Source organism: Diospyros lotus, chromosome 8 (assembly GCF_014633365.1).
Source record: "Diospyros lotus cultivar Yz01 chromosome 8, ASM1463336v1, whole genome shotgun sequence".
Classification (NCBI taxonomy): Eukaryota; Viridiplantae; Streptophyta; class Magnoliopsida; order Ericales; family Ebenaceae; genus Diospyros; species Diospyros lotus.
The window spans coordinates 25,047,477-25,066,803 of record NC_068345.1 but is presented as its reverse complement, the minus strand read 5'-3'; the positions used below and the strand labels follow the sequence as shown (position 1 = coordinate 25,066,803).

The 19,327-nt window shown below is 34.7% G+C and overlaps 1 protein-coding gene across 1 annotated transcript; it reads left to right on the top strand.

The window, feature by feature from the left end:
- Positions 1-2,770: 2,770 nt before the first annotated feature.
- LOC127808354 (protein RER1A-like) lies at positions 2,771-15,706 on the top strand. The gene is made up of 4 exons (XM_052346865.1): positions 2,771-3,265; positions 14,804-14,984; positions 15,116-15,180; positions 15,504-15,706. The coding sequence occupies exons 1-3, from the start codon at positions 2,880-2,882 to the stop codon at positions 15,170-15,172; spliced, it is 624 nt and encodes a 207-aa protein (XP_052202825.1). The 5' UTR covers positions 2,771-2,879; the 3' UTR covers positions 15,173-15,180; positions 15,504-15,706.
- Positions 15,707-19,327: the final 3,621 nt, after the last annotated feature.

Genomic DNA, 19,327 nt, shown 5'->3' with positions numbered 1-19,327 from the left:
GCCTTTTCTAAAGTCCTCGAAGCATAACATGTAACTACCCCATTTTGCATCTTTTGACTTAGGCGTGGGAGGGCCCCGTGGGAAAGATCCCTGTGTGCCTTCTGACTCTTCCTATGCTGCAGACCCCAAATAACCTTCCAAGGACACCTTAAGGAATTCAAGGCACCTCTCTTAGACACGCATAGCTTTCCTGGAATAGAAGACCCGTAACCACAACTAAAGACCCTTCGAGTCCCAACCTACTCGAAGACCCCTTCGGGACTTGATACAATCTTTCAAGCCTTCCATAATCGAAGACCCCTCTAGGTCCACCGAGCACTAAAGACCCTTCAAGATCCCATTCATCCGAAGACACCTTCGAACACCAACTGAGGCATCGTTCCAACTTTTCTGGATAGCGGATCGAGCCATCTCTTATCAGCATTGATTAGCCCAATGTCAAACCTCATTTCTTTCATCCCTTACCAGATTTTATTGATTTGTTTTAAATTGAACAAATTTTAATTATTGTATTATGATAACAACAGTAAGAAAGAGATGTGCAAGACTGCTTATGCACGAAAACATCAAAATTGTGTCATTTTGGTGTTTTCAAAACATTTCCTATCTTGAAACTCCAAGAAAACAATATATATATATTCAGAATGTTTTCGTAATTTTGAAAATATTTTAGAGCTGTTTTGTAATATTAGAAAAATATTAAACACTTTCTATTATGCAACTATGTTAGAGACGAAAGCAAATCCGTCTCTACTATCTTAATGATAGCGTTAGAGATAAGAGTAACTTGTCTTTAAGTTTACTTAATACTTATTTTTTTTATAATTTTTTATATTAAAAATTATATCTATAAAAAAGCTCTTATATTTTTTATTTATGCATTTCTCTCATATTTTTATTTTTTACTTTTTTAAAAATATTATTTTCTCATTTATATATCATATTTTATTAATTTTTCATTTTTATTTTTGTCCAACCTAGTGTAAAAAACAACATATAGAAAGACTTTGGATTTAATTATATGAATAAATAAGTGGTATGTAATAGTTTGAAACTAAAGTTGGAAAATAGAGAAATTTATATATATACATATACCCGAGCATCATGGGATGACAGGACACATATGTACTTAAAAAATCTTTCGAAGGGAAAAGGGATGGGGAAGAGGTTCAGCCCATAGAACACAATTAACATTGGGCCCACCGAACCAACGGTATTTTATAAAATTAACATAAATTGAAAAGTACAATTGTATTGTTCTAACCATTATTTTAATGAAAAATTCAGACAATTTTTTAAATAAGCATAATATGCTAATACGATAATTAATTATAAATAAAAATGCAAATATTTGTTATAATAAAAAAAATAGAGAAATAACTAAAATAAATTATTTTCTTTCACTGATCTTACCCTGGAAAATTTAATCCAACTTTTTTCAAAAAATAAAATTAAAATATGCATAGTAATCAAGTTAAAAATAAATAAATAAAAAGAAAATTTTAACATATTTCCACCAAATTGAAAATGGAGATAACTTCTACAATTCAAATAAAAATAAAATTTTCGATTAATTGATAAAATTTTGAGTAAAATAAAAACTCAGAATTTTTTTATATATTAATATTGTAATGGAAAATCCAATCTAATTTAGGAAATTTTTTATATATTAATATTGTTTATTCAAATATTTACATAAACAAGAAAGAGCGGTAACTATCAGATAAAGATGAACAAAAAAATGGATAATAATTATCAAATCATTTCAAACATCACTATTTTAAATTAAGACTTTTATGGGATATATTTTGATGGGTTATTTTAAAATTATATTATCTAAACTTTTTAGTTTAGAGTGTTCTAATTTTTAAATTCATTTACCCAAAGAATACAATTTTAAATTTAAAAATGACAGATGAAATAGTATCACATGTGAGCAATTGAAATTAAAACATTTATAGATATACTTGTATAGGTTCATTTCAAAAGAAATTATTTAAAATATTTAATTTAAAATATGTACTCAAATTTCAAATTCTATAAAATATGATTTAAATGTAACAAATTTAAATAAATTGAAAATTTTGTAAGATAAATTAGGATAGGTAAATTTCAGATTGTATGTCTTAAAACTTTTATCTTCAAATACTCAAAATTTCAAATGGTTGTTTCTACTATAAATTTTATATATAATATATAAAATGTGAAAAAAATAAAAAACTTAAATGATTGTTTAAGTATAAAAAGAGTTAATAAGAAGTCGTTACGTAATATCGAGAGTAACGAGAAACATTTGTTAGTTTTAGCAAATGGTATATATTTTATATCTGCCACTTTTAGCCAATAGTATATAAATTTAAAATTTTAAGGTATTTTGATATTTAAAAAGTAATTTTTTAAATTTTTTAATTCTAATGATAGTTTATTAATATGACTAACATAGCTTTGCATTTTCTCCCCCTATCCTTATATTGGTGAGATTTGGTCTCTATCCCTATCCATAATTATTTTTCTAAAATAGGATTAGGTCTTATCTCAATCAAATTTTGAATTTCAAGAGCTATTTAACACTACCTAAATATGATTGGGTTTTTAAATTTTGAATTATAATATAGGACTAGGCCACATATTGGGCCTCGGTAGAGGGCCAGCCCATGGGCCCAAAGAAAAGGCGATGAGGCCCTTCAACTCAACAAAGGACAAGGACAAGGACAAGGACAAGGACAAGGACGCCTGCTCCGTTGGATAATAACAGTCGAGGGGGAGGGAGCGACAAAAACAAAAGAGTTACGCTTCTCTTCTTTCCCATCCGATCCCGTACACGATTATATAAAATAGCGAAGCATCAGGGTCCAGGGAGGGCGAGGAAGACAAAAAGCATGAGCATCAATCTCGCCGCCGGAGGAAGCGGTGCCGGAGCCGGAGGCGACGGCTTGTCCTCGTCGTTCCCACCGTCGCAGTGGAGCTACGCCATCTCCCGGCGCTACCAGTACTTTCTCGACAAGTCAACGCCTCATGTCCTCCACCGTTGGACCGCGTTCGTCGTCTTCGCTTTCATCTACACCCTCCGCGTCTACCTCATCGAGGGCTACTACATCGTCACCTACGGCCTCGGCATCTACATCCTGCAGCTATTGATCCTCTTCATCTCCCCTCAGGTCGATCCCGAGATCCAGGAACTCGACGACGATGGCCCCACCCTCCCTACGCGCGGCTCCGACGAGTTCCGCCCTTTCGTCCGCCGACTCCCCGAGTTCAAGTTCTGGTGCGTTGTCTTTGCCCCTCAATCCTTTTAATTTCTTTATTAATCCCTCTGGTATTTCTTAACCTAGCGTCAATGTGAATCACGCTCCAAGAGCGGGCAATGATTCATATTTGATCTGGAATAATTTTTATTGGAAATTTGGTGTCGGCAATGGAAACGTTTTTGCCACTGGAATTTTTCGCCAGGGTGCAGGTTTGGTGGCATGTCTTCTGAAATGTGTTGCTTTCCTTCTATCACTAGGTTATTTTCTAGTCACTTTTGTGGTGCCTGACTGTCCTTTTCAGGCTTTAAAATTAAAGCAGAACTAATGATAGGTGAGCGATATTTGTCCGCTGTTAATTATGATTGAAAATGGGAATTATAGATACGGGCTATTAAAGTCTAATCTTGGTTTTCCATGGACAAAAACCCCTCATATTCCACCTGAAAAATTACTGCATGGAAACTATCTAAATAATTTCCCTGCGGCTACCCACGAGATACCTGCAGACGCCCACCATTGTAACGAAAATAAGATCCTTACTTATATTGGAGAACCGTAGTCAATAGTGAACATATATCAAGAGGTCAAGGACAAAAGTTTTGGCCACATTACATTGAATAAAAACATGCTTAGCTGATTCTTCATCATGCTAACACAGCAACATCATGCTCTGATTGTCCATCAAGTAAAGATGGTAAGATACCTCAAGAACCTGAATCAGAAACCTTTTCCAAGAAAAAATAGGAACTCTATGTCCTTTCAGAGCACTGCAAAAATATATCAATTTAAAGATAAACTTGAGATCCTCCATCTCAGGTATTTGTATCCTTATCTGTCCTAGGTTTATTGAAGATCCACCATCTCCTTCACCTCCTAGTCATTGAGGTTATGTAGAAAAGCAATATTCAGAACACGATTATCCCCCTCTGAGATAAAGTCTTTTATTGAGGGCCCTAAACTTATAGCTAAATCAGGAAAGGAATGAAATTCCCAAGCTTGTCCACACCAAAGATGACCTTGAAGCTGAATTGTAGCACCATTAATAGATTTAAATCCAAAATGGCTGCAATTGGTTATTGGTGAATTACCTTGCATAAACCCTTTCTCTGAGAGAGTAAACCTCCACAGAAGTCAATTCCTCAACTACCATCTTTGGAGACAATCGGCCTTCCCCAAAACTTTCCTACTGGCAAATCAACACATGCAGTTTCCTGAAAGTTCTTTATTGATAATCTCAAGCCTCTTAATTGCCAAACGCATGCTTGAGTATTAGTACAAGCATTGTCCCAATCTAATAATTGAAATTTGAATTCATAATTTGATCAGTAAAACTCTACTGATTGGACACTTAATATGGTTTTTATCTGTCCTTTTTTGTTAATTAGGTTAAAATGTAGGTTTGGAGTGGATGTGTGGCCATAGTACATATAAGGAAAGATATAATTACAAATAATATTCTGTAATAAGGTCACTTATTGAATATAACATGCTTGAGATGCATTTAAAATGGGTTGGATGTGCGAGAAAAAGACCGATAGGTGCAGTAATGAGGAGAATGGATGGGGTGGAATGGTTTTTTGGCAAAGGAGGCAAAGAAATACCAAAGAAAATTTGGTGAGAATTCTTAGTTATCATATACCATAGATGACGTGTTATGAATAAAACTGATTGGAAAATTAAAATCCATGCATCCAATCCCACCTAATGGGATTAAAGCTTGGTGTTATTTTGTTTGTTTATTTATTTGCTTGAGGTGTTATTGTTAGGCAAACAGTTAGGTTTGAAATTTGATGTTATGTTTGCAATGCTCTAAGTTATATAGGATGGAAATCCTTGACAAGTTCTAGGTCTTCCATAAAAAAATGTGCCACAGCTGAAATCAGGACTTGTGATTTGTCAGAACCGGGGTTCCATTTAGAATCTCCCATCTCTTTTTTGTCTCTTACCCCCATCTCCATTGGAAGATGCCCCTTTTATCAATTTGAACATCTAGGTTATTTCCCCAGATTGTACTTTTGAACATCTAGGCCTAATGTGTGAACAATGACACTTGTAGGTTGTCGATCAGAATTGAAAATAGATTCTCAGAGAAATGTAGGCCAATTTTGTAGATTTCACGTGGTAGGCATAAGAACTTGACAACTGAGCAGGAAATGTATGATCAAATTCAATGTCTTATTTTCAGTTTTATTCTAGAGGTATTGGAAACTTGAAACCTGTGTTAAATTACCAATATCGAATCATAATTTGAAGTTACATGTATTAGTAGGTTGAAAAGGCGAAAAAGAATGGAAAGGAAATTGGTCACTCTGTGTACTTATGATAAACTGTAAGCTTATGAAGTGAACTATAAATGCATCCTAACTTGGTACTAGCAGCTATTGTGCAGAATCTTTAAGAGGAACAGAAGTATAATGGTTTAGGCCATTGAATGATATGTAATGGTCAAATATCTCTTAATGTTTTTGCATATATGCATTTTCATTTTTGTCATGACCCTAAGGTTTAGCTAGGGTCTAGGAAGGAAATTGAAAGAATTCGGGAGAGAAACGGAGAAGAATTCGAGGGAGAGATAGAACTGTAACAGAGAGAATTGGGGGAAAAGAGAAAAAGAACTGAGAGAGAGATTGGAGAATTAAGAAAGAATAGAATTTCAATTCATTCATCAACATCAACTTGATCCCCCACTTCCTACAAGTAGCCTTTTATAGGCATCAGCTAGCATCTAACTAAAAGTATAGTCTAGAATAACAGCCCCCATGTGCTGTAACAGAATTACAAAATAGCTCCTAACCAACAATGGGGACTACTTACAATCTTGCCCCTCTAATTTCCCTTTGGTTGTGACAATTTACTGCTTTTGAAAATTATACTTCTTAAACGTGCTTGTCTTAATTGTAACAAATTTGAGAATTATGTTGTGTGGACCTGTAAGTCTAGCTTTGGACACAACATTAGGAGAATATGGGATGTGTACAACCTGGCCTTAATTCCACCTGGTCGTTCGGCTGCATGGATTCTAGCTTGTTTATCATCTCTAACCATGACCATATCTTCTACAAGACTAATGTATTCCATGTCAAATTTTGAAGAGACATGATTACATCAAAGGAATTTTGATTAGGTAAAATCTTTGACTTGCTTTATTGAGGCATGAAGCTCCCCATTATAGGATATAATGAATAGATAATGTAGTCCTAAGATGTATAATTAGAGGGTGAGCCTTGATAACAACAGTAAGGTTGCACCTTTCTGATTGAAAGGTGACAGGTTTGAGTTGTGGAAACTGTTTCTTTACAAAGTAAGGGAAGGCTGCATACAAAAACAAGCAGTCTTGAAGGTAAAGTTTGAACTTGAAGATTGTGGGGGCGATGCTGCGATAGCGAGACATGGCTGAAGGTTGGAGGACAAAGGAGGGAGTGGGTTGAAGCTTGAGGACTAAAGGTCCAGCTAAAGATTGCACGCCAAACAAAGAGGAAGAACGAGTTTAGTTCTTTGTCTTAGAGAGTTAACAAAGGACTAAAGCGTTATAGGCTAGGAAGACTAGCCATTGGGAGGGAAAAGAAATAGCATCTCTTTGGATTTGATGTGCTGATTAGGCAAGAAGAAGAAGAAAAGTGGTGTGAGCCTTAGGCTTTGATATCATGAATAAATTCTAAATAGGTAAAATATCTGGCTTATTTTGCCAAGAGATGGAGCTCCTCATTATGTATGGTCCAATGGACTTATAGGAAATTTAGAAATGTACAAATGATTATTCTAGGGTAAATTTCACACACCACCCTTGAGTTTTGGCTAGAATGCACAGGCCACCTGTGTTTTGGGAAATAGCATACACATCCCTTATAGTTAATAGATCAAATTAAATGACTATTTCGTCCTTGTATTTAAGATATTTTTTTCTCTCTTTTCTCCTCCCTTTCTTCCTCTCTATCCCATTGCTGACAATCGATGAAGGAGTTACCAATCGCTGGCAGTCAGTGATTGGTCTTCCCATCAGCGGAAGAAACCCCATCACATAGAACTTTCTCTCTCTCTCTCTCTATATATATGCACACGCATATTTGTCTCTTTCTCTCTCTCTCTATATCTCCTGAAAATCCTCCATGGAACCTAGAACCCAAATGTTGTGGTTTTGATTGAAACCATTGTGTAATTTTTTTTTTTTTTTTTTAATTTTAGAAGAGTGAGAAAGAGAGTAGAGAGAGGGGAGGGCATTTTGGGAATTTTTAAAAAAATTAACTACCATTATTTGATTGCTAGGGGTTTGAGTTGCACGGTAATTACTTCAAGGGAGGTCAGTGACATATGGTTGAAAACATAAGGGTGGTCAGTGCATTTTAGCCAAACCTCGGGGGTGGTGTGAGAAATTTATCCATTATTCTATAATTATCCTATCCTTAAATTCTACAATATCACTAAAGAATTTAAAATCAAATACAGATGATCCTATCCTTTTGTGTAGTTCAATTCTTAAACTGCACAATATCACCTAGTAGTTCAAATTCAAATGTAGATTATTTCTGTCTATTAACCATGTCTAACAATTTGAGTTTTCGACATAAATTTTCATGAAACTTCTTTATGATGCATGGAATGCTATATTTCATATTGTAAACAGCTTGGAATAAAATCAGAACATCGCAAAGCATACATATTTTCTTGTATCCACATGCTTTAGAGTCTTTGGCATGAGAATTAGCTAGATTTGGTACTTAGATGTGTATCAGCACAACACACTGATATCAAAGTCCATGTAACAAAGCTTGGGAACTCAAGAAAGACCTCCCTAAGCCTTTGAAAAATTTATGTAATCATAATTTATTTATTTATTTTTAAATTGATGTCATCCTCATTGTGATACTTCTATGTACCATGTGTAGTTATTTGTTGTCATCTTGGTTTGCGTTCATGATAAAAGTTTCATATGCATGGAAACTCATATTTTCCCCTTTGGCTGGTTTTAGAGTGAACTTGAAGGACATTCTTTCCTACTATGAAAATTGTAATCATATGACATTTCAAAATGGGTTTCTTCATATATGCATGTCCAAACAACCTCAATCAATAAGCTTTGACACTAATAGGGCAGAGTTCATGCAAGTAAATGCCTATCTCCACTAATTGCAGACTTAAATAAATTCTTTGAGACCTTATTTTGCACCATGTCTGCCTTGGATAGAGTGTTTTTAACCATTTAGTAGGATTTTCAAACGCAAAAGTTATAACTTCACTTAAATCAAATAAACATGAACTAAATATGGAATAATTTAACCATAGCCACAAGGCATACCATTGTGTTTGCACCCCCCCCCCCCCCCCTCTATCCCCCACCCCCGGGGGGGGGGGGGGGGGGACTCTCTTTCGATTCCCATTAGTTCTGTCTTCTGTGGCCTTTGAATCATACATAGTAAAGAAATGGTGATATATAAAGTTATTTGTTCCTTAGAGGTATCTAACATGGTTTTTAATTAACATTTTGGGTAGAGATGGTTGTGGCTAGACAAGTGTCATGCAAATGGCACAGTCATCAAAAAGAGTGCAGCACAAAGGCGTGATTCTGTTCAATTGAGGTGAGGTGCCTACTAAGGCACTCACCTAAGCACTTGCACTTTTTGGGCACAAGATTTATTCCTCTTTATAAGTGATTTAAAAAAAGAACTACCATTAATCCCAACATAAAACGTTCAGCAGAAGAGAGAAACCCTTTAGAGCTAGGGAGACCTTTTCTTAAAGCTTTTCTCTAGTGACATCTTTGAAGGCTTTAGGAAGGTATTTTTTTCCTCGATCTGATTTTTGATTTTGCTGTCTTCTCTTCTACTCCTTGAGATGAGGTCATATCTTTGTAGATTTCTGAGAATGAGCTAGTAGAGGGTCTCTAGAGGTCTATTGGGGTTGTCATCCGCTGCAAGACCACAGCGAGGGAAGTTCATGTGTCAAAAGACCTCTTGTGAGTAGGGGTGAGTCCTTTTTTTTTTGGTGACCTAGGCTTCACCAACAATGTTGTCATAGGCACACGGACACCTCCTATGTGGTTGCTTTTAGTTCCAAGCGTGTGAGGCTTGTCGTGCTTTGGCTCACACACTCTTGCTTTCTTGTCCCCCTCTTCAATTTTGTCCTTTTGTTTCTTCTCTCTCTCTTTTTTTTTTCTTTGCTACGTTCTTCATGTTTTTTCTTTAACTTGTCATTTCCATATAGTAACTTCTTTGTTGATTTTGGGCTAAAAGGTCAATTTGGCCCCTGTACTATATGCCAATGTCCATTGTAGAACCTATATATATTTTTTTCCTTGGTTAGTTGAGTACTTAAAACTTTCAAAATTGTGTCAACTTAGTACTTGTTGTCATTAGATCCCGTTAGTTAAACTAACAATTGACTCATGAGGTGTATCAAGTTGGTCCCTTTTTCAAATGTTCAAGTATTAAATTAGCCCAATTTTTTACTTGCTTGAAAATTTGCATTATTTAGCTCTAAATTTTTACTATATTATTTTATTTGGCTTCTTTTCCACAATTCTGTAATAGGAACATGTCAAGTTGAAATTAGAGGGGTGCAAACCGAAAACTAAACCTAGGGGGTGTGCAATTTCAATGCCAATTTGCATACCTTATGCTTGTAAATGTTTTGACTCAGGACCTAAATTCGATATGTTTAATTGGGTTTGGTATTAAACATATTAAACGTGGATTTGATTACCCGAATTTGGATATCAATTTGATTTCATATATCATAAATGATTTAGATATAGATAATAGATTGAATATATAATATATAATATATAATATTATATTTTAAATATAAATTTAATATTTGAAAATATTATTTACCAAAAAATATGTACAGATATTATATATTGTATTATTAAATATATTGTATGTTTAATTGAATATTTATAAAATATTAAATATTATATGTAATATTCAATATTTAATCTATTATTGATATTGTGACTGTTTATGATATATATATAATCGGATCCAGATTTGAGTTTAGGCAGTCGAATCTATGTTTAATATTAGATCCGATTAAACCAATCAAATCTAGGTCTGGAGTCTCAGTCCTTTAAAATTGACATCTCTAGATTTATGTTTAGTTTTATACCTTTGTAATTTGAACTTGGCATGCTCCCCTTAATTGTGAAAAAGAAGGAAAATAAAATAATTTGGCAAAAATTTGGAGCTAAATAATGTAAATTTTCAGATAAGTGAAAAATTGGGCCAACTTGATACCTATTGTGAGTCAATCGTTAGTTTGATTGAGGGTGGCTAACGAAAATTAAATTGGATATTATCATATAGTACTTGGACAAAATTAGCCTTTCTTTTTTGATTAATATATGTTAAATTTAAGTGACTGATGAACTAAAATTCATCTAGCCAACCCCACATAGTGGGATAAAAGACTTGATATGTTGTTTGTTATGTTAAATTTGTTTTTCTAAACAAATTTGTTTAAATTGCTTCTTTATTTAAATTTATTTAACTAATATACAAAGTTCTCTGTGTTCATTTAAATTTTTCATTTAATTATTTATTACTAATATGTTTTTCAATTAATGCACCCTTGGTACATGGTTGTTATTTGTTTCTTTATATCATTAAAGGGCATTCCCAAGCACGAGGCTCCTTTCTTTGAGAGGGTTGGGAGAGAGTTGTTTTTGCATGTACTTTTGTCCTTATTTTGTAAAGCAGTAGTTTCTACAACTTGAATCTTTTACTTTCTAGTCGAAAAGGACAAACCTTATCGTTGTTTTTATGTCTTCAGAATTAATTTTTATTTATTTATTTTATAACATTTAGGTTTTATTTTCTAGTACTTTTTTCAAATAATATTAGTTGTTAGTATAGTGTTGCCATTCATGATTTTATGATTTTGCAATTACCTCTTTACAGTTTGTAAACAGATGTGCGTTTCATGTCTACAACTACAAGGCATGCTTCTGCACCTTGTGGAGATATCACAAGTATTCTTAAGATAGTGGCCTATGGGTATACACCAGAAACTCTACTTGCTCAATTGAAGCTTGACCCCGAGAGAAAGATTCTATAGGTTATTTGTGCTACTGATGAGGCTGGCACATGGCATCACATATGGAGTCTCAATTAGTCAGGGGAGAGATTGTGAATAGATCTTTGAGCCACCTCATGAAGTTTGGTACATTAGTAATATGGAGGCATTGTAGAGTAGATAACCCACCAAACTCCTCCTTGATGTTTATTCTTTGGTCCTTGATATTATGCCTGAAGTGCACCTTTCTAAGTCACTTGCTATTCGTGTGCATCAGAAACTGGACTTTGATACTTGGAATTATGTTCAGTTTTGGTGGATTTTGATTGTTTAACAATTTGTTCCAAAAAGCTTCTTATGAGCTACCAAACAATTTCATCACTGTCTGATATTCATTTTAATTGCTCTTTGATATGGATGATAGTCTTGTTTCAAATGTTGAGAGCCTGTTTCCTTAGTGAGTTGACCTTGAGCATCCTACTTTGGTAGTGATTAATCTACATGTTTGTGTTGGTGGAGTTCATGCATATATCTTCTACTTATTCCATATATGAAGATCTCGTTGATAAAGTTCTTAGGATGATATTTCTTCGCATGACTTTTGGGGATATCGCACATTTTGGAAGAACCACAAATATTCCAGCAATGCAACTTTTTTTATGGCATTAACTATTGTTTTGATCCTGGATCTTTGGAGTAGCATTTCTATTTATTATCTGGAGGAGTTTTATTAGCTGGGGAGGATGATAGGATCATGAATTAGAATTTTATTAGGATTTATAGTTAGGATTATTTAGCTACTTTACTTTTGTATAGAATTGAGAATTTTGCCCTGTTTTTTACTACTACATTTTCTATGTTCTCTAGATTCATATATTTCTTGTGGGTTTATTAATACTTAATTATGTAAAGCATTATTCAGAGTATTGAATCCAATATTTTGTGCTTCTTTCACAATGCTTCTTCCCGTCTCCTTCCTCAGTTTCTTCTCCTTTTCCTCCCTTTATTCTTCTGTCTCCATCATTTTGTTATCACAGGTCTCTCTTGTACCCTTATTTTTGTTATATTCTTCATCCCTTTAGGTCCTATCCCACTGAGTAAGATATTTTATAAAGATAGTAATTCAGACTTTGTTGGGGGTGGTGATTAAAGAGTTTGATCTCATGATGTGGTTTGAAGAGGAAATTGCCACTTGAATGAGAGAGATATTTTTGAATTTTAAATTAAAAAAGCAATGCAAAAAGACCTCGTCATGTTCATCCTTACTAGCAGCTTCTTAAAAGATCTTTTTTTAGTGGTCTGTGTTTTTTCAATCACCTTGACCAAGGGAAACAAAAGGCTGTGGTGCTCATACTTCGCTGCTTGGTACATCTAGTGACCATCTTACTAAGGAAAAACAGAAGAGTACATCTATTGACCTTAGAACATCTCGAGTATTTGATTAGGAAATTCTTAAATGGATGTTCAACTTCAAGGCTAAACAATCTTTTTGGGGACACAAATAATGTTCTATTGGTGTGTAATTTTTAACTGCTTCCTATTTTTCTTTTGATAGCACCCAATTACTGAGAGATGCCCCGATACAGTGTCTCTGCTTTTCCCAGGCTTCATTTTTGTTGGTGTTGTGAGTGTTTGTTATAAGATGTTGATACCATACAATTTTAAAACAATTTACATCTAAGAATTATGAACCATCTGTACTACGTTACATGCCGAGTGCCCAATAAATTGCAGTGCGTACTACTTTACTGCTAAAGTTTGATGTCTTTAACATGAAGTATGAAGAATGATGTTGTTGCCTTTGGGATGCTTGGCTATTGTCTGCTACAAAAGTGTGATGTCTGTGCCATTAAGTATGAAGAAAATGCCTTTGGGGTGTTTGGCTATTGTCTTTTTTTCCTTAACTATCTTGAGTTCCCCTCCCCTAACAGAAATGACTAAGATTATTTGGTATTTCTATTCTAGCATTTTCATTCTATAGTGCTTTACATAAATGACAACGACAATAGAAGCTTAATCCCATTAGGTGGCGTCCATGAATTCTAGTTTCCCAACTAATGCTATCCATGGCCATATCTTTTGTAAAGGAAATATATGCTGTCATGTCTTAAGGGTTTTTTTTTACCAAATTTACTTTGGTATTCTTCAACCTCTTTTCTATAAATTTCTTCTTTTACCCCTTTGGTGGGAACTTCTATTTTATCCACTTCTCTTACAGATGCATTTGTTAATCTTCTTTTGACACGTGCAAATTATCTTAATTGGATCTCTCATATCTTTTCTTCTAGTATAACTACTCCAACCTTATAAAGTATAATCACATTTCTAATTCTATTTTTCCTTGTATGGTCACACATCCAAGGTTACATCTTTATCTTAGTTATGGTCATATTTTACACATGTACTTAATTGTCCAACATTTTGAGCCATAAAACAAAGATGGGCTTATAACTGTCTAAGAAAAAATTTCTTATAGTTTTGAAGGGATTTTATGATCTCATAAAATGTTGGATGTATTTCTTCACTTTAACCGATCTGTTGAAGGAAGGAGAGCAATGTGGGCCTGTAGAAACTAACTTTCTGACACAGGTTTGAAGTTCAAATTTAGAAAAAGTGTAGCTAAAAGGTTGAAGCTGTTGCTATTTTATTGATTATTTAAATAAGTTGACTTGATCTTGGTGGATTAGTCTTCTCATTATTGTTTCTCTCTGGTGCAATGTTTATCAGATAATTCTTAGACTAGTTTCTATTTTTAGGCTTATGGTTGTAGGTCTAATTTATAAGTTGTAAATGGGAAAGTTTGAGAACAGTGAGTAAAACTCTAATTTTTTATTGTCTTCCAGGTTCTTTAGGAGGTTTTGGCTTCCCTTGAAGAAAGCTTATTCCATTTCCACCCATTTTACTACTGATTCTCTATCCTATTAAAATAGGAAAACAGAAGTTTTATAGTTCCAAAACTGAGCACAGTTCTGCTCACTGACTGTCTTGGATCTCAAAGCCACATACATCACACAATCCTACCTTAGTTCTATGAGTGAAATCCTCAATGTTTTCTCTTCTCCTTTTTAAACAATGGAACATCCAAACTAATCCTTTGTAGGAATAACTTGATCTTTAACTCCCACCACAACATCATCCATGCTTCTAATCTTATTGAACTTACATTACATATTTTTGGTTTCTGACCCCTTCGACTTGAAAACCTTTGGATTCTAAAGAGTTCCTCCACGATTAAAGCTCAATATTTATGCCTTATTTGACTCATCCACTAAGACAATATTCCTTTACTTGATTTCCATTCATTAATGTTAACTGATGAAACCCTTTCCTTAATCATGCATGTACAGATTCCGTAGCATTCTTTTGACTGGTTCATCATAAACTGTACTAGTAAGGTTGTTCCAAATTTATTTTGTGCAGAAGTTGTTCTTCACTTTTTGTCCTCCATTGGCAAATTTGGCAGATAATCACCCATTGGTCATTATTATAATCTCTATTTTAGGCTTATTAAAAGGAATGAGTTTCAATCTTTTTACTTGTTTGTGCAGGTATTCCATAATGAAAGCATTCTGCATTGCCTTTGTTCTGACATTCTTCAGCGCATTTAATGTGCCTGTATTTTGGCCAATTCTATTATTCTATTGGGTGGTACTGTTCATTTCAACCATGAAGAGGCAGATATTGCACATGATCAAATACAAATATGTTCCCTTTTCTGTTGGCAAACAGGTGTTTAGAAATTATTCATGAGAATCCTTTCTGCGTAGTCTTTTTGCAACTTCAACTATTCCTTCAAGATTTTTGAAGTGATTTGAGCCTTTTTTTTGACTTTCTTGATTTCTTGTTTCCTTTTTCCCCAGAAATATGCTGGAAAGAAAGTAGCTCTAACTGATGATACAGACACTGTTGCAGCATAAGTTTTCAGGTAGATTGAAGTACTTAATACTGGAAGCATATTTAGGTAGCAAAATATATTTAATGAGGAATGTACTATTTCAGCTTGGGAGGGTTTCTGAGGATGTGTTGAAGCGATTATCTTTTAAATGCACGCATGAAATTTTTGGCTTTATCTAGAAAGCTCACATGTTCTTCCTGTTTGCCTGATATTTGGCTAACTACTTTGCCCCTCGAGCTGGGAAAGAAAATTAGTTGATTCTGGTTGACCTTAAATGCTGATAACATGAACTTCCATGTGCAGTACGCCAACTGTAGAAATCCTAATGCAATCTTTTTCTTATTTGTTTCTAGGTTCCTTTTTGGACGTGTGGCTTTTCCCATGGAAGGTCAAGTTAGGGTACCGTTTTGCATCCTGCCTACAATGTTCTGTTATATTCTAATTAGGTGTCTTACTGGGTAGGTCTCTTTAATGCATTTTCAAGCGTTTTATTCTATCATTTCTTGTACATGTATGTCACTGGCAGTTTAATCAGTGTTCTTGATTCTTTGGAACATTCTCTGCCCATATGACGACCCCCCCCCCCCCCCCCCGGCCTAAAAAAAAAAAAAAAAAAAAAAAAAAAAACTGATGCCTAGATGATTGGTATGCAGAATTTTATATGTGCAGGAGAAAATGCTTTTTAGATAGATAATGGTATTCAAGCTTGGATTTGTATGCTGAAACATCACTCATTGAGAATGAAAATACCCACGAAAATGACTGATACTTGCAAAAATAATTACTCAGGTTGCTTTTTAGATGGAGGATGATATGAAAAAACCCATGAGAATGGCTTACGCTATATATCTAATTGAGAAAGAAAATTTCCTGAGAAGTTGCTTATAGTTGCAGAAATGTCACTGTAATAACAGTATGTTGACATGTTTTGTACAAAATTTTTAATAACTTTAGAAAGGAAAAATACATATTGTTACCCTCGTATGCGCTAATGAGATGGGGCAATGCTGTGTAGATGGATCAAAAGAGAATGTACCAATTACTCTGGTACAAAGAGGGCCAAGACTAATGGCCCAAGGCATAAGAATCCAAATGGATTAAAGCTTGAGGATATAAAGTGTAAACAGTTTTGTATACATGAGTTTTAATTCTGAAAATAATGCCCTTTAGGCCTTCAAAAATTATGTAATTCCTAGCTGTCCATAAATGGTAAATAAAGCCTGCCAAAGCAATCTTCTTAGCTTTACTTAGCGAAGAAGGATGGGGTTTTGCTTAACAGATGAGAGGTAGGAATGGAAGTGCACCAACCAGACTTTTAGAATGTTTTATCTGTGTGTGCGAGAGAGTGAGTGAGAAGGAAATGAAGGGAAAGTGATAACACTGGGTCCATGCTGTAGCGTTGATGTCCTTTTAGGAAATTGCGGGATGCCGTTTTGTCCTTCCATTCATAGCTGTCAAGTCTTTTTAGTTGCCCCAACTCTAGGGTGCATCCTCCTCACCTAGGGCTTTCACATCTGGACCAGCACCCACCCTCTATTGCCATTATTGTTACCATTTTTCATGGTAGTCTTTAATTAGGAGTGTGAGTGGAGATTTTATATACCAGTCACCTCCATTTGCTTAGTGATCTTTCTCTTGGAGATATGGGAATTGTTTCTGGTGGCAAAACTATACAATTTTTATATGAATTATTATTATAACGTAATGTTTATAATTTTAAATGTTCATTAGGGATAACTTTATCTAAAAATAATTTTATTTTCTACCTACGTATGCTTTTGCCTCACAACCGCAGCTTTAGATTTCTGCTTCTACTTCACAAAGAGGAAAAGTGACTTTTGGTGTCAATAAAAATGCTTTTTTAATTTGGAAAACATTATAAAAAAACTCACAGGAACACTTTTATTCCTAAAAAAAAAAAAAAAAAAAAAAAAAAAAACTCTTTTAGCCTCAAACCACGCCTGAACATGCATGCCTTCAGCATCCTCCAAAAATTCAAGAATGTGGTATTGTAATGGCCTCCACTCTATGGTCGGAGCTTATACCCTCAGTAGCAACATTTTTATTTGCATTAATCATGCTTTTGCTCCAATATGGAATTTTGTTGTAGATGAACAAGAAGCTAAAAACAGTTCATTTTACAAATGTATGATTGTACGCCAGCAAAAGATGGAAGGGGGCCACTTCCTGACAAGTCCCATGGTGACGCTCTCACACTCTCCTTGAAGTTGAAGGGACAGGTGGAGCCAACCCAGAGAAAAGAAAATTAGATTGGTGGACCACCAGTATTTCTTTTATCTTGTTCACCAGAGACCACAGATTCCAAGTGCAAAACTGTGGAGGAGAGCTGTCTTCTTGATATCTATCTAGGGGTATGAAGTTATCTGCAAGTTGGATGGCCAAGATTAATAAAATGGTTACTACTTTCTTTTTATGATATATATATATTATTTTTCTTTTTTGCTTAGAAAATAAACAAATGATCATATAAAACAAATGGCCAAGATTATATGATCATAATAAATATGATTATTTGTTGGTTATTATGTTGAGTCTGCTGAGTTTGGGTATCGTGCTATGGCATGGAAGTTTCAATACAGTAGTACTTGTGCAAAGGAACAAATTAGTCAGAGCTAAAGACGGACGCGGATAAGGGAGGGACTGTCTGAGACCACGATGCCATCCGGATTCTTTGGCTTTTGTGATTTATGGTAAAGTTACTCCGTCGTGACTTAAAAACATTATTATAGGTAGGTTTAAATTGTGAAAATAATTCTTTTTGTACAAATACAAAAATACAAAAGAAAGATTACGTACAAATATAATTTTCTCCTGACCTGACCCCCCGACTCAAGAGAAAACTGCATATACCTTTTAATTTGGTGGCTAGAAAGATTACATAAAGCAGATAATTTGGTGTATTGAGATATTCCTTTTAATATGATTATTATTATTTATGGATCAAGAGAAAACTGCATATATATATATATATATACCATGGAAGAGAAGGAAGGGGTTGGTTCTAGCTAGGTACTATTGGCTTCAACTTCGTTTTAAAAATGTTCATAATTTAAGGGAGGTTAATCTAAAGATGGAAGGGCTGCTCGTTTCATTAGATTTTGTGTCAGAAATGCCATGGAGGAGACAATAGTTCCCTGTCATGAGTGGGTAAAGGGACAAAGGAGGTGATAAGATATGAATGCAAACTTATTGGAGTTGGGAGTTGGAGTTGGACCACTCCAACCAGTGAAACCCCCCACACTCCTCCCTATATCTCTTCTTATTTTGGTCCCCATTTTTTGTTTTTATCTTATTTTCTGTTTTAATCCTAAATTTTAAACTTTTTCTTCTTATATATATTCGTATACAAAATTCTCATAACTAATTAATGTTGCCATTTTGGCCCATCTATTTCTCATTAAAACAGCTTCGAACTTAAGAAAACTCAGTACATACGTATTAGTGGGTTGAGATTAAACATTATTAATTATATGCTAATCCTCTATGAAACAACAACTACAAGCCACAGAAGCGAACTTCAAGCTTAAGCCTTAAGCTGATAAAAGAATTACAGCGTCCATGCTATAAAGCCAGCTCACATTTCTTGACGTTTAGCTGCTCGAACTGCAAAATTAAAGCATGGAGGCCATCAACAGCAACCGTGACAGCAACAGCTTAATTTTTGTGCTTCCTATCAAAACAAAAATAAAGACAGCTGAGAAAGCAGCACAGCTTGCTGTATTGCAATGAGTACAAGTAGCATGATGCAAGATGGGAGTCTGGTTAACACCCTACTCGATCGGTTGGTAGGGATGGCAATTGCAACTGAAACTGTGAGGAATCGAATCGGTCAACGCGGTTAAAAATCGTTTGACTGGGTAATGGTTTGATTCGGGGAAAAACCGAACACTGTTTCAATGGGTATGGTTTGGTTATAGTTTTCACTAAAATCAAACTAAAATCCGAACCGAAACCGAACCGAATGGTGGGTAACCGAACCGAACCGAATATAGTATATATAATATATATTATATACAACTCCGCCCACCTGAGGCTAGCCCATCCCAGTCCAATTGCTTTGCTTGCAAACCTTTCTCCTATTCTTTTCTCCTTCTTCTCTCAACCTCACTTTCACTCTCTCTCACCCTCGCTGCCTCTCGCTTTCTGCCTCATCTCT

Bases quoted from the DNA above. Each gene is read 5' to 3' on its own strand.
- LOC127808354 (XM_052346865.1), top strand. From the start codon at position 2,880: ATGAGCATCAATCTCGCCGCCGGAGGAAGCGGTGCCGGAGCCGGAGGC. The intron at 3,266-14,803 runs GTGCGTTGTCTT...TTGTTTGTGCAG, and splicing joins CTCCCCGAGTTCAAGTTCTG to GTATTCCATAATGAAAGCAT. The intron at 14,985-15,115 runs GTGTTTAGAAAT...CTTTTTCCCCAG, and splicing joins CCTTTTCTGTTGGCAAACAG to AAATATGCTGGAAAGAAAGT.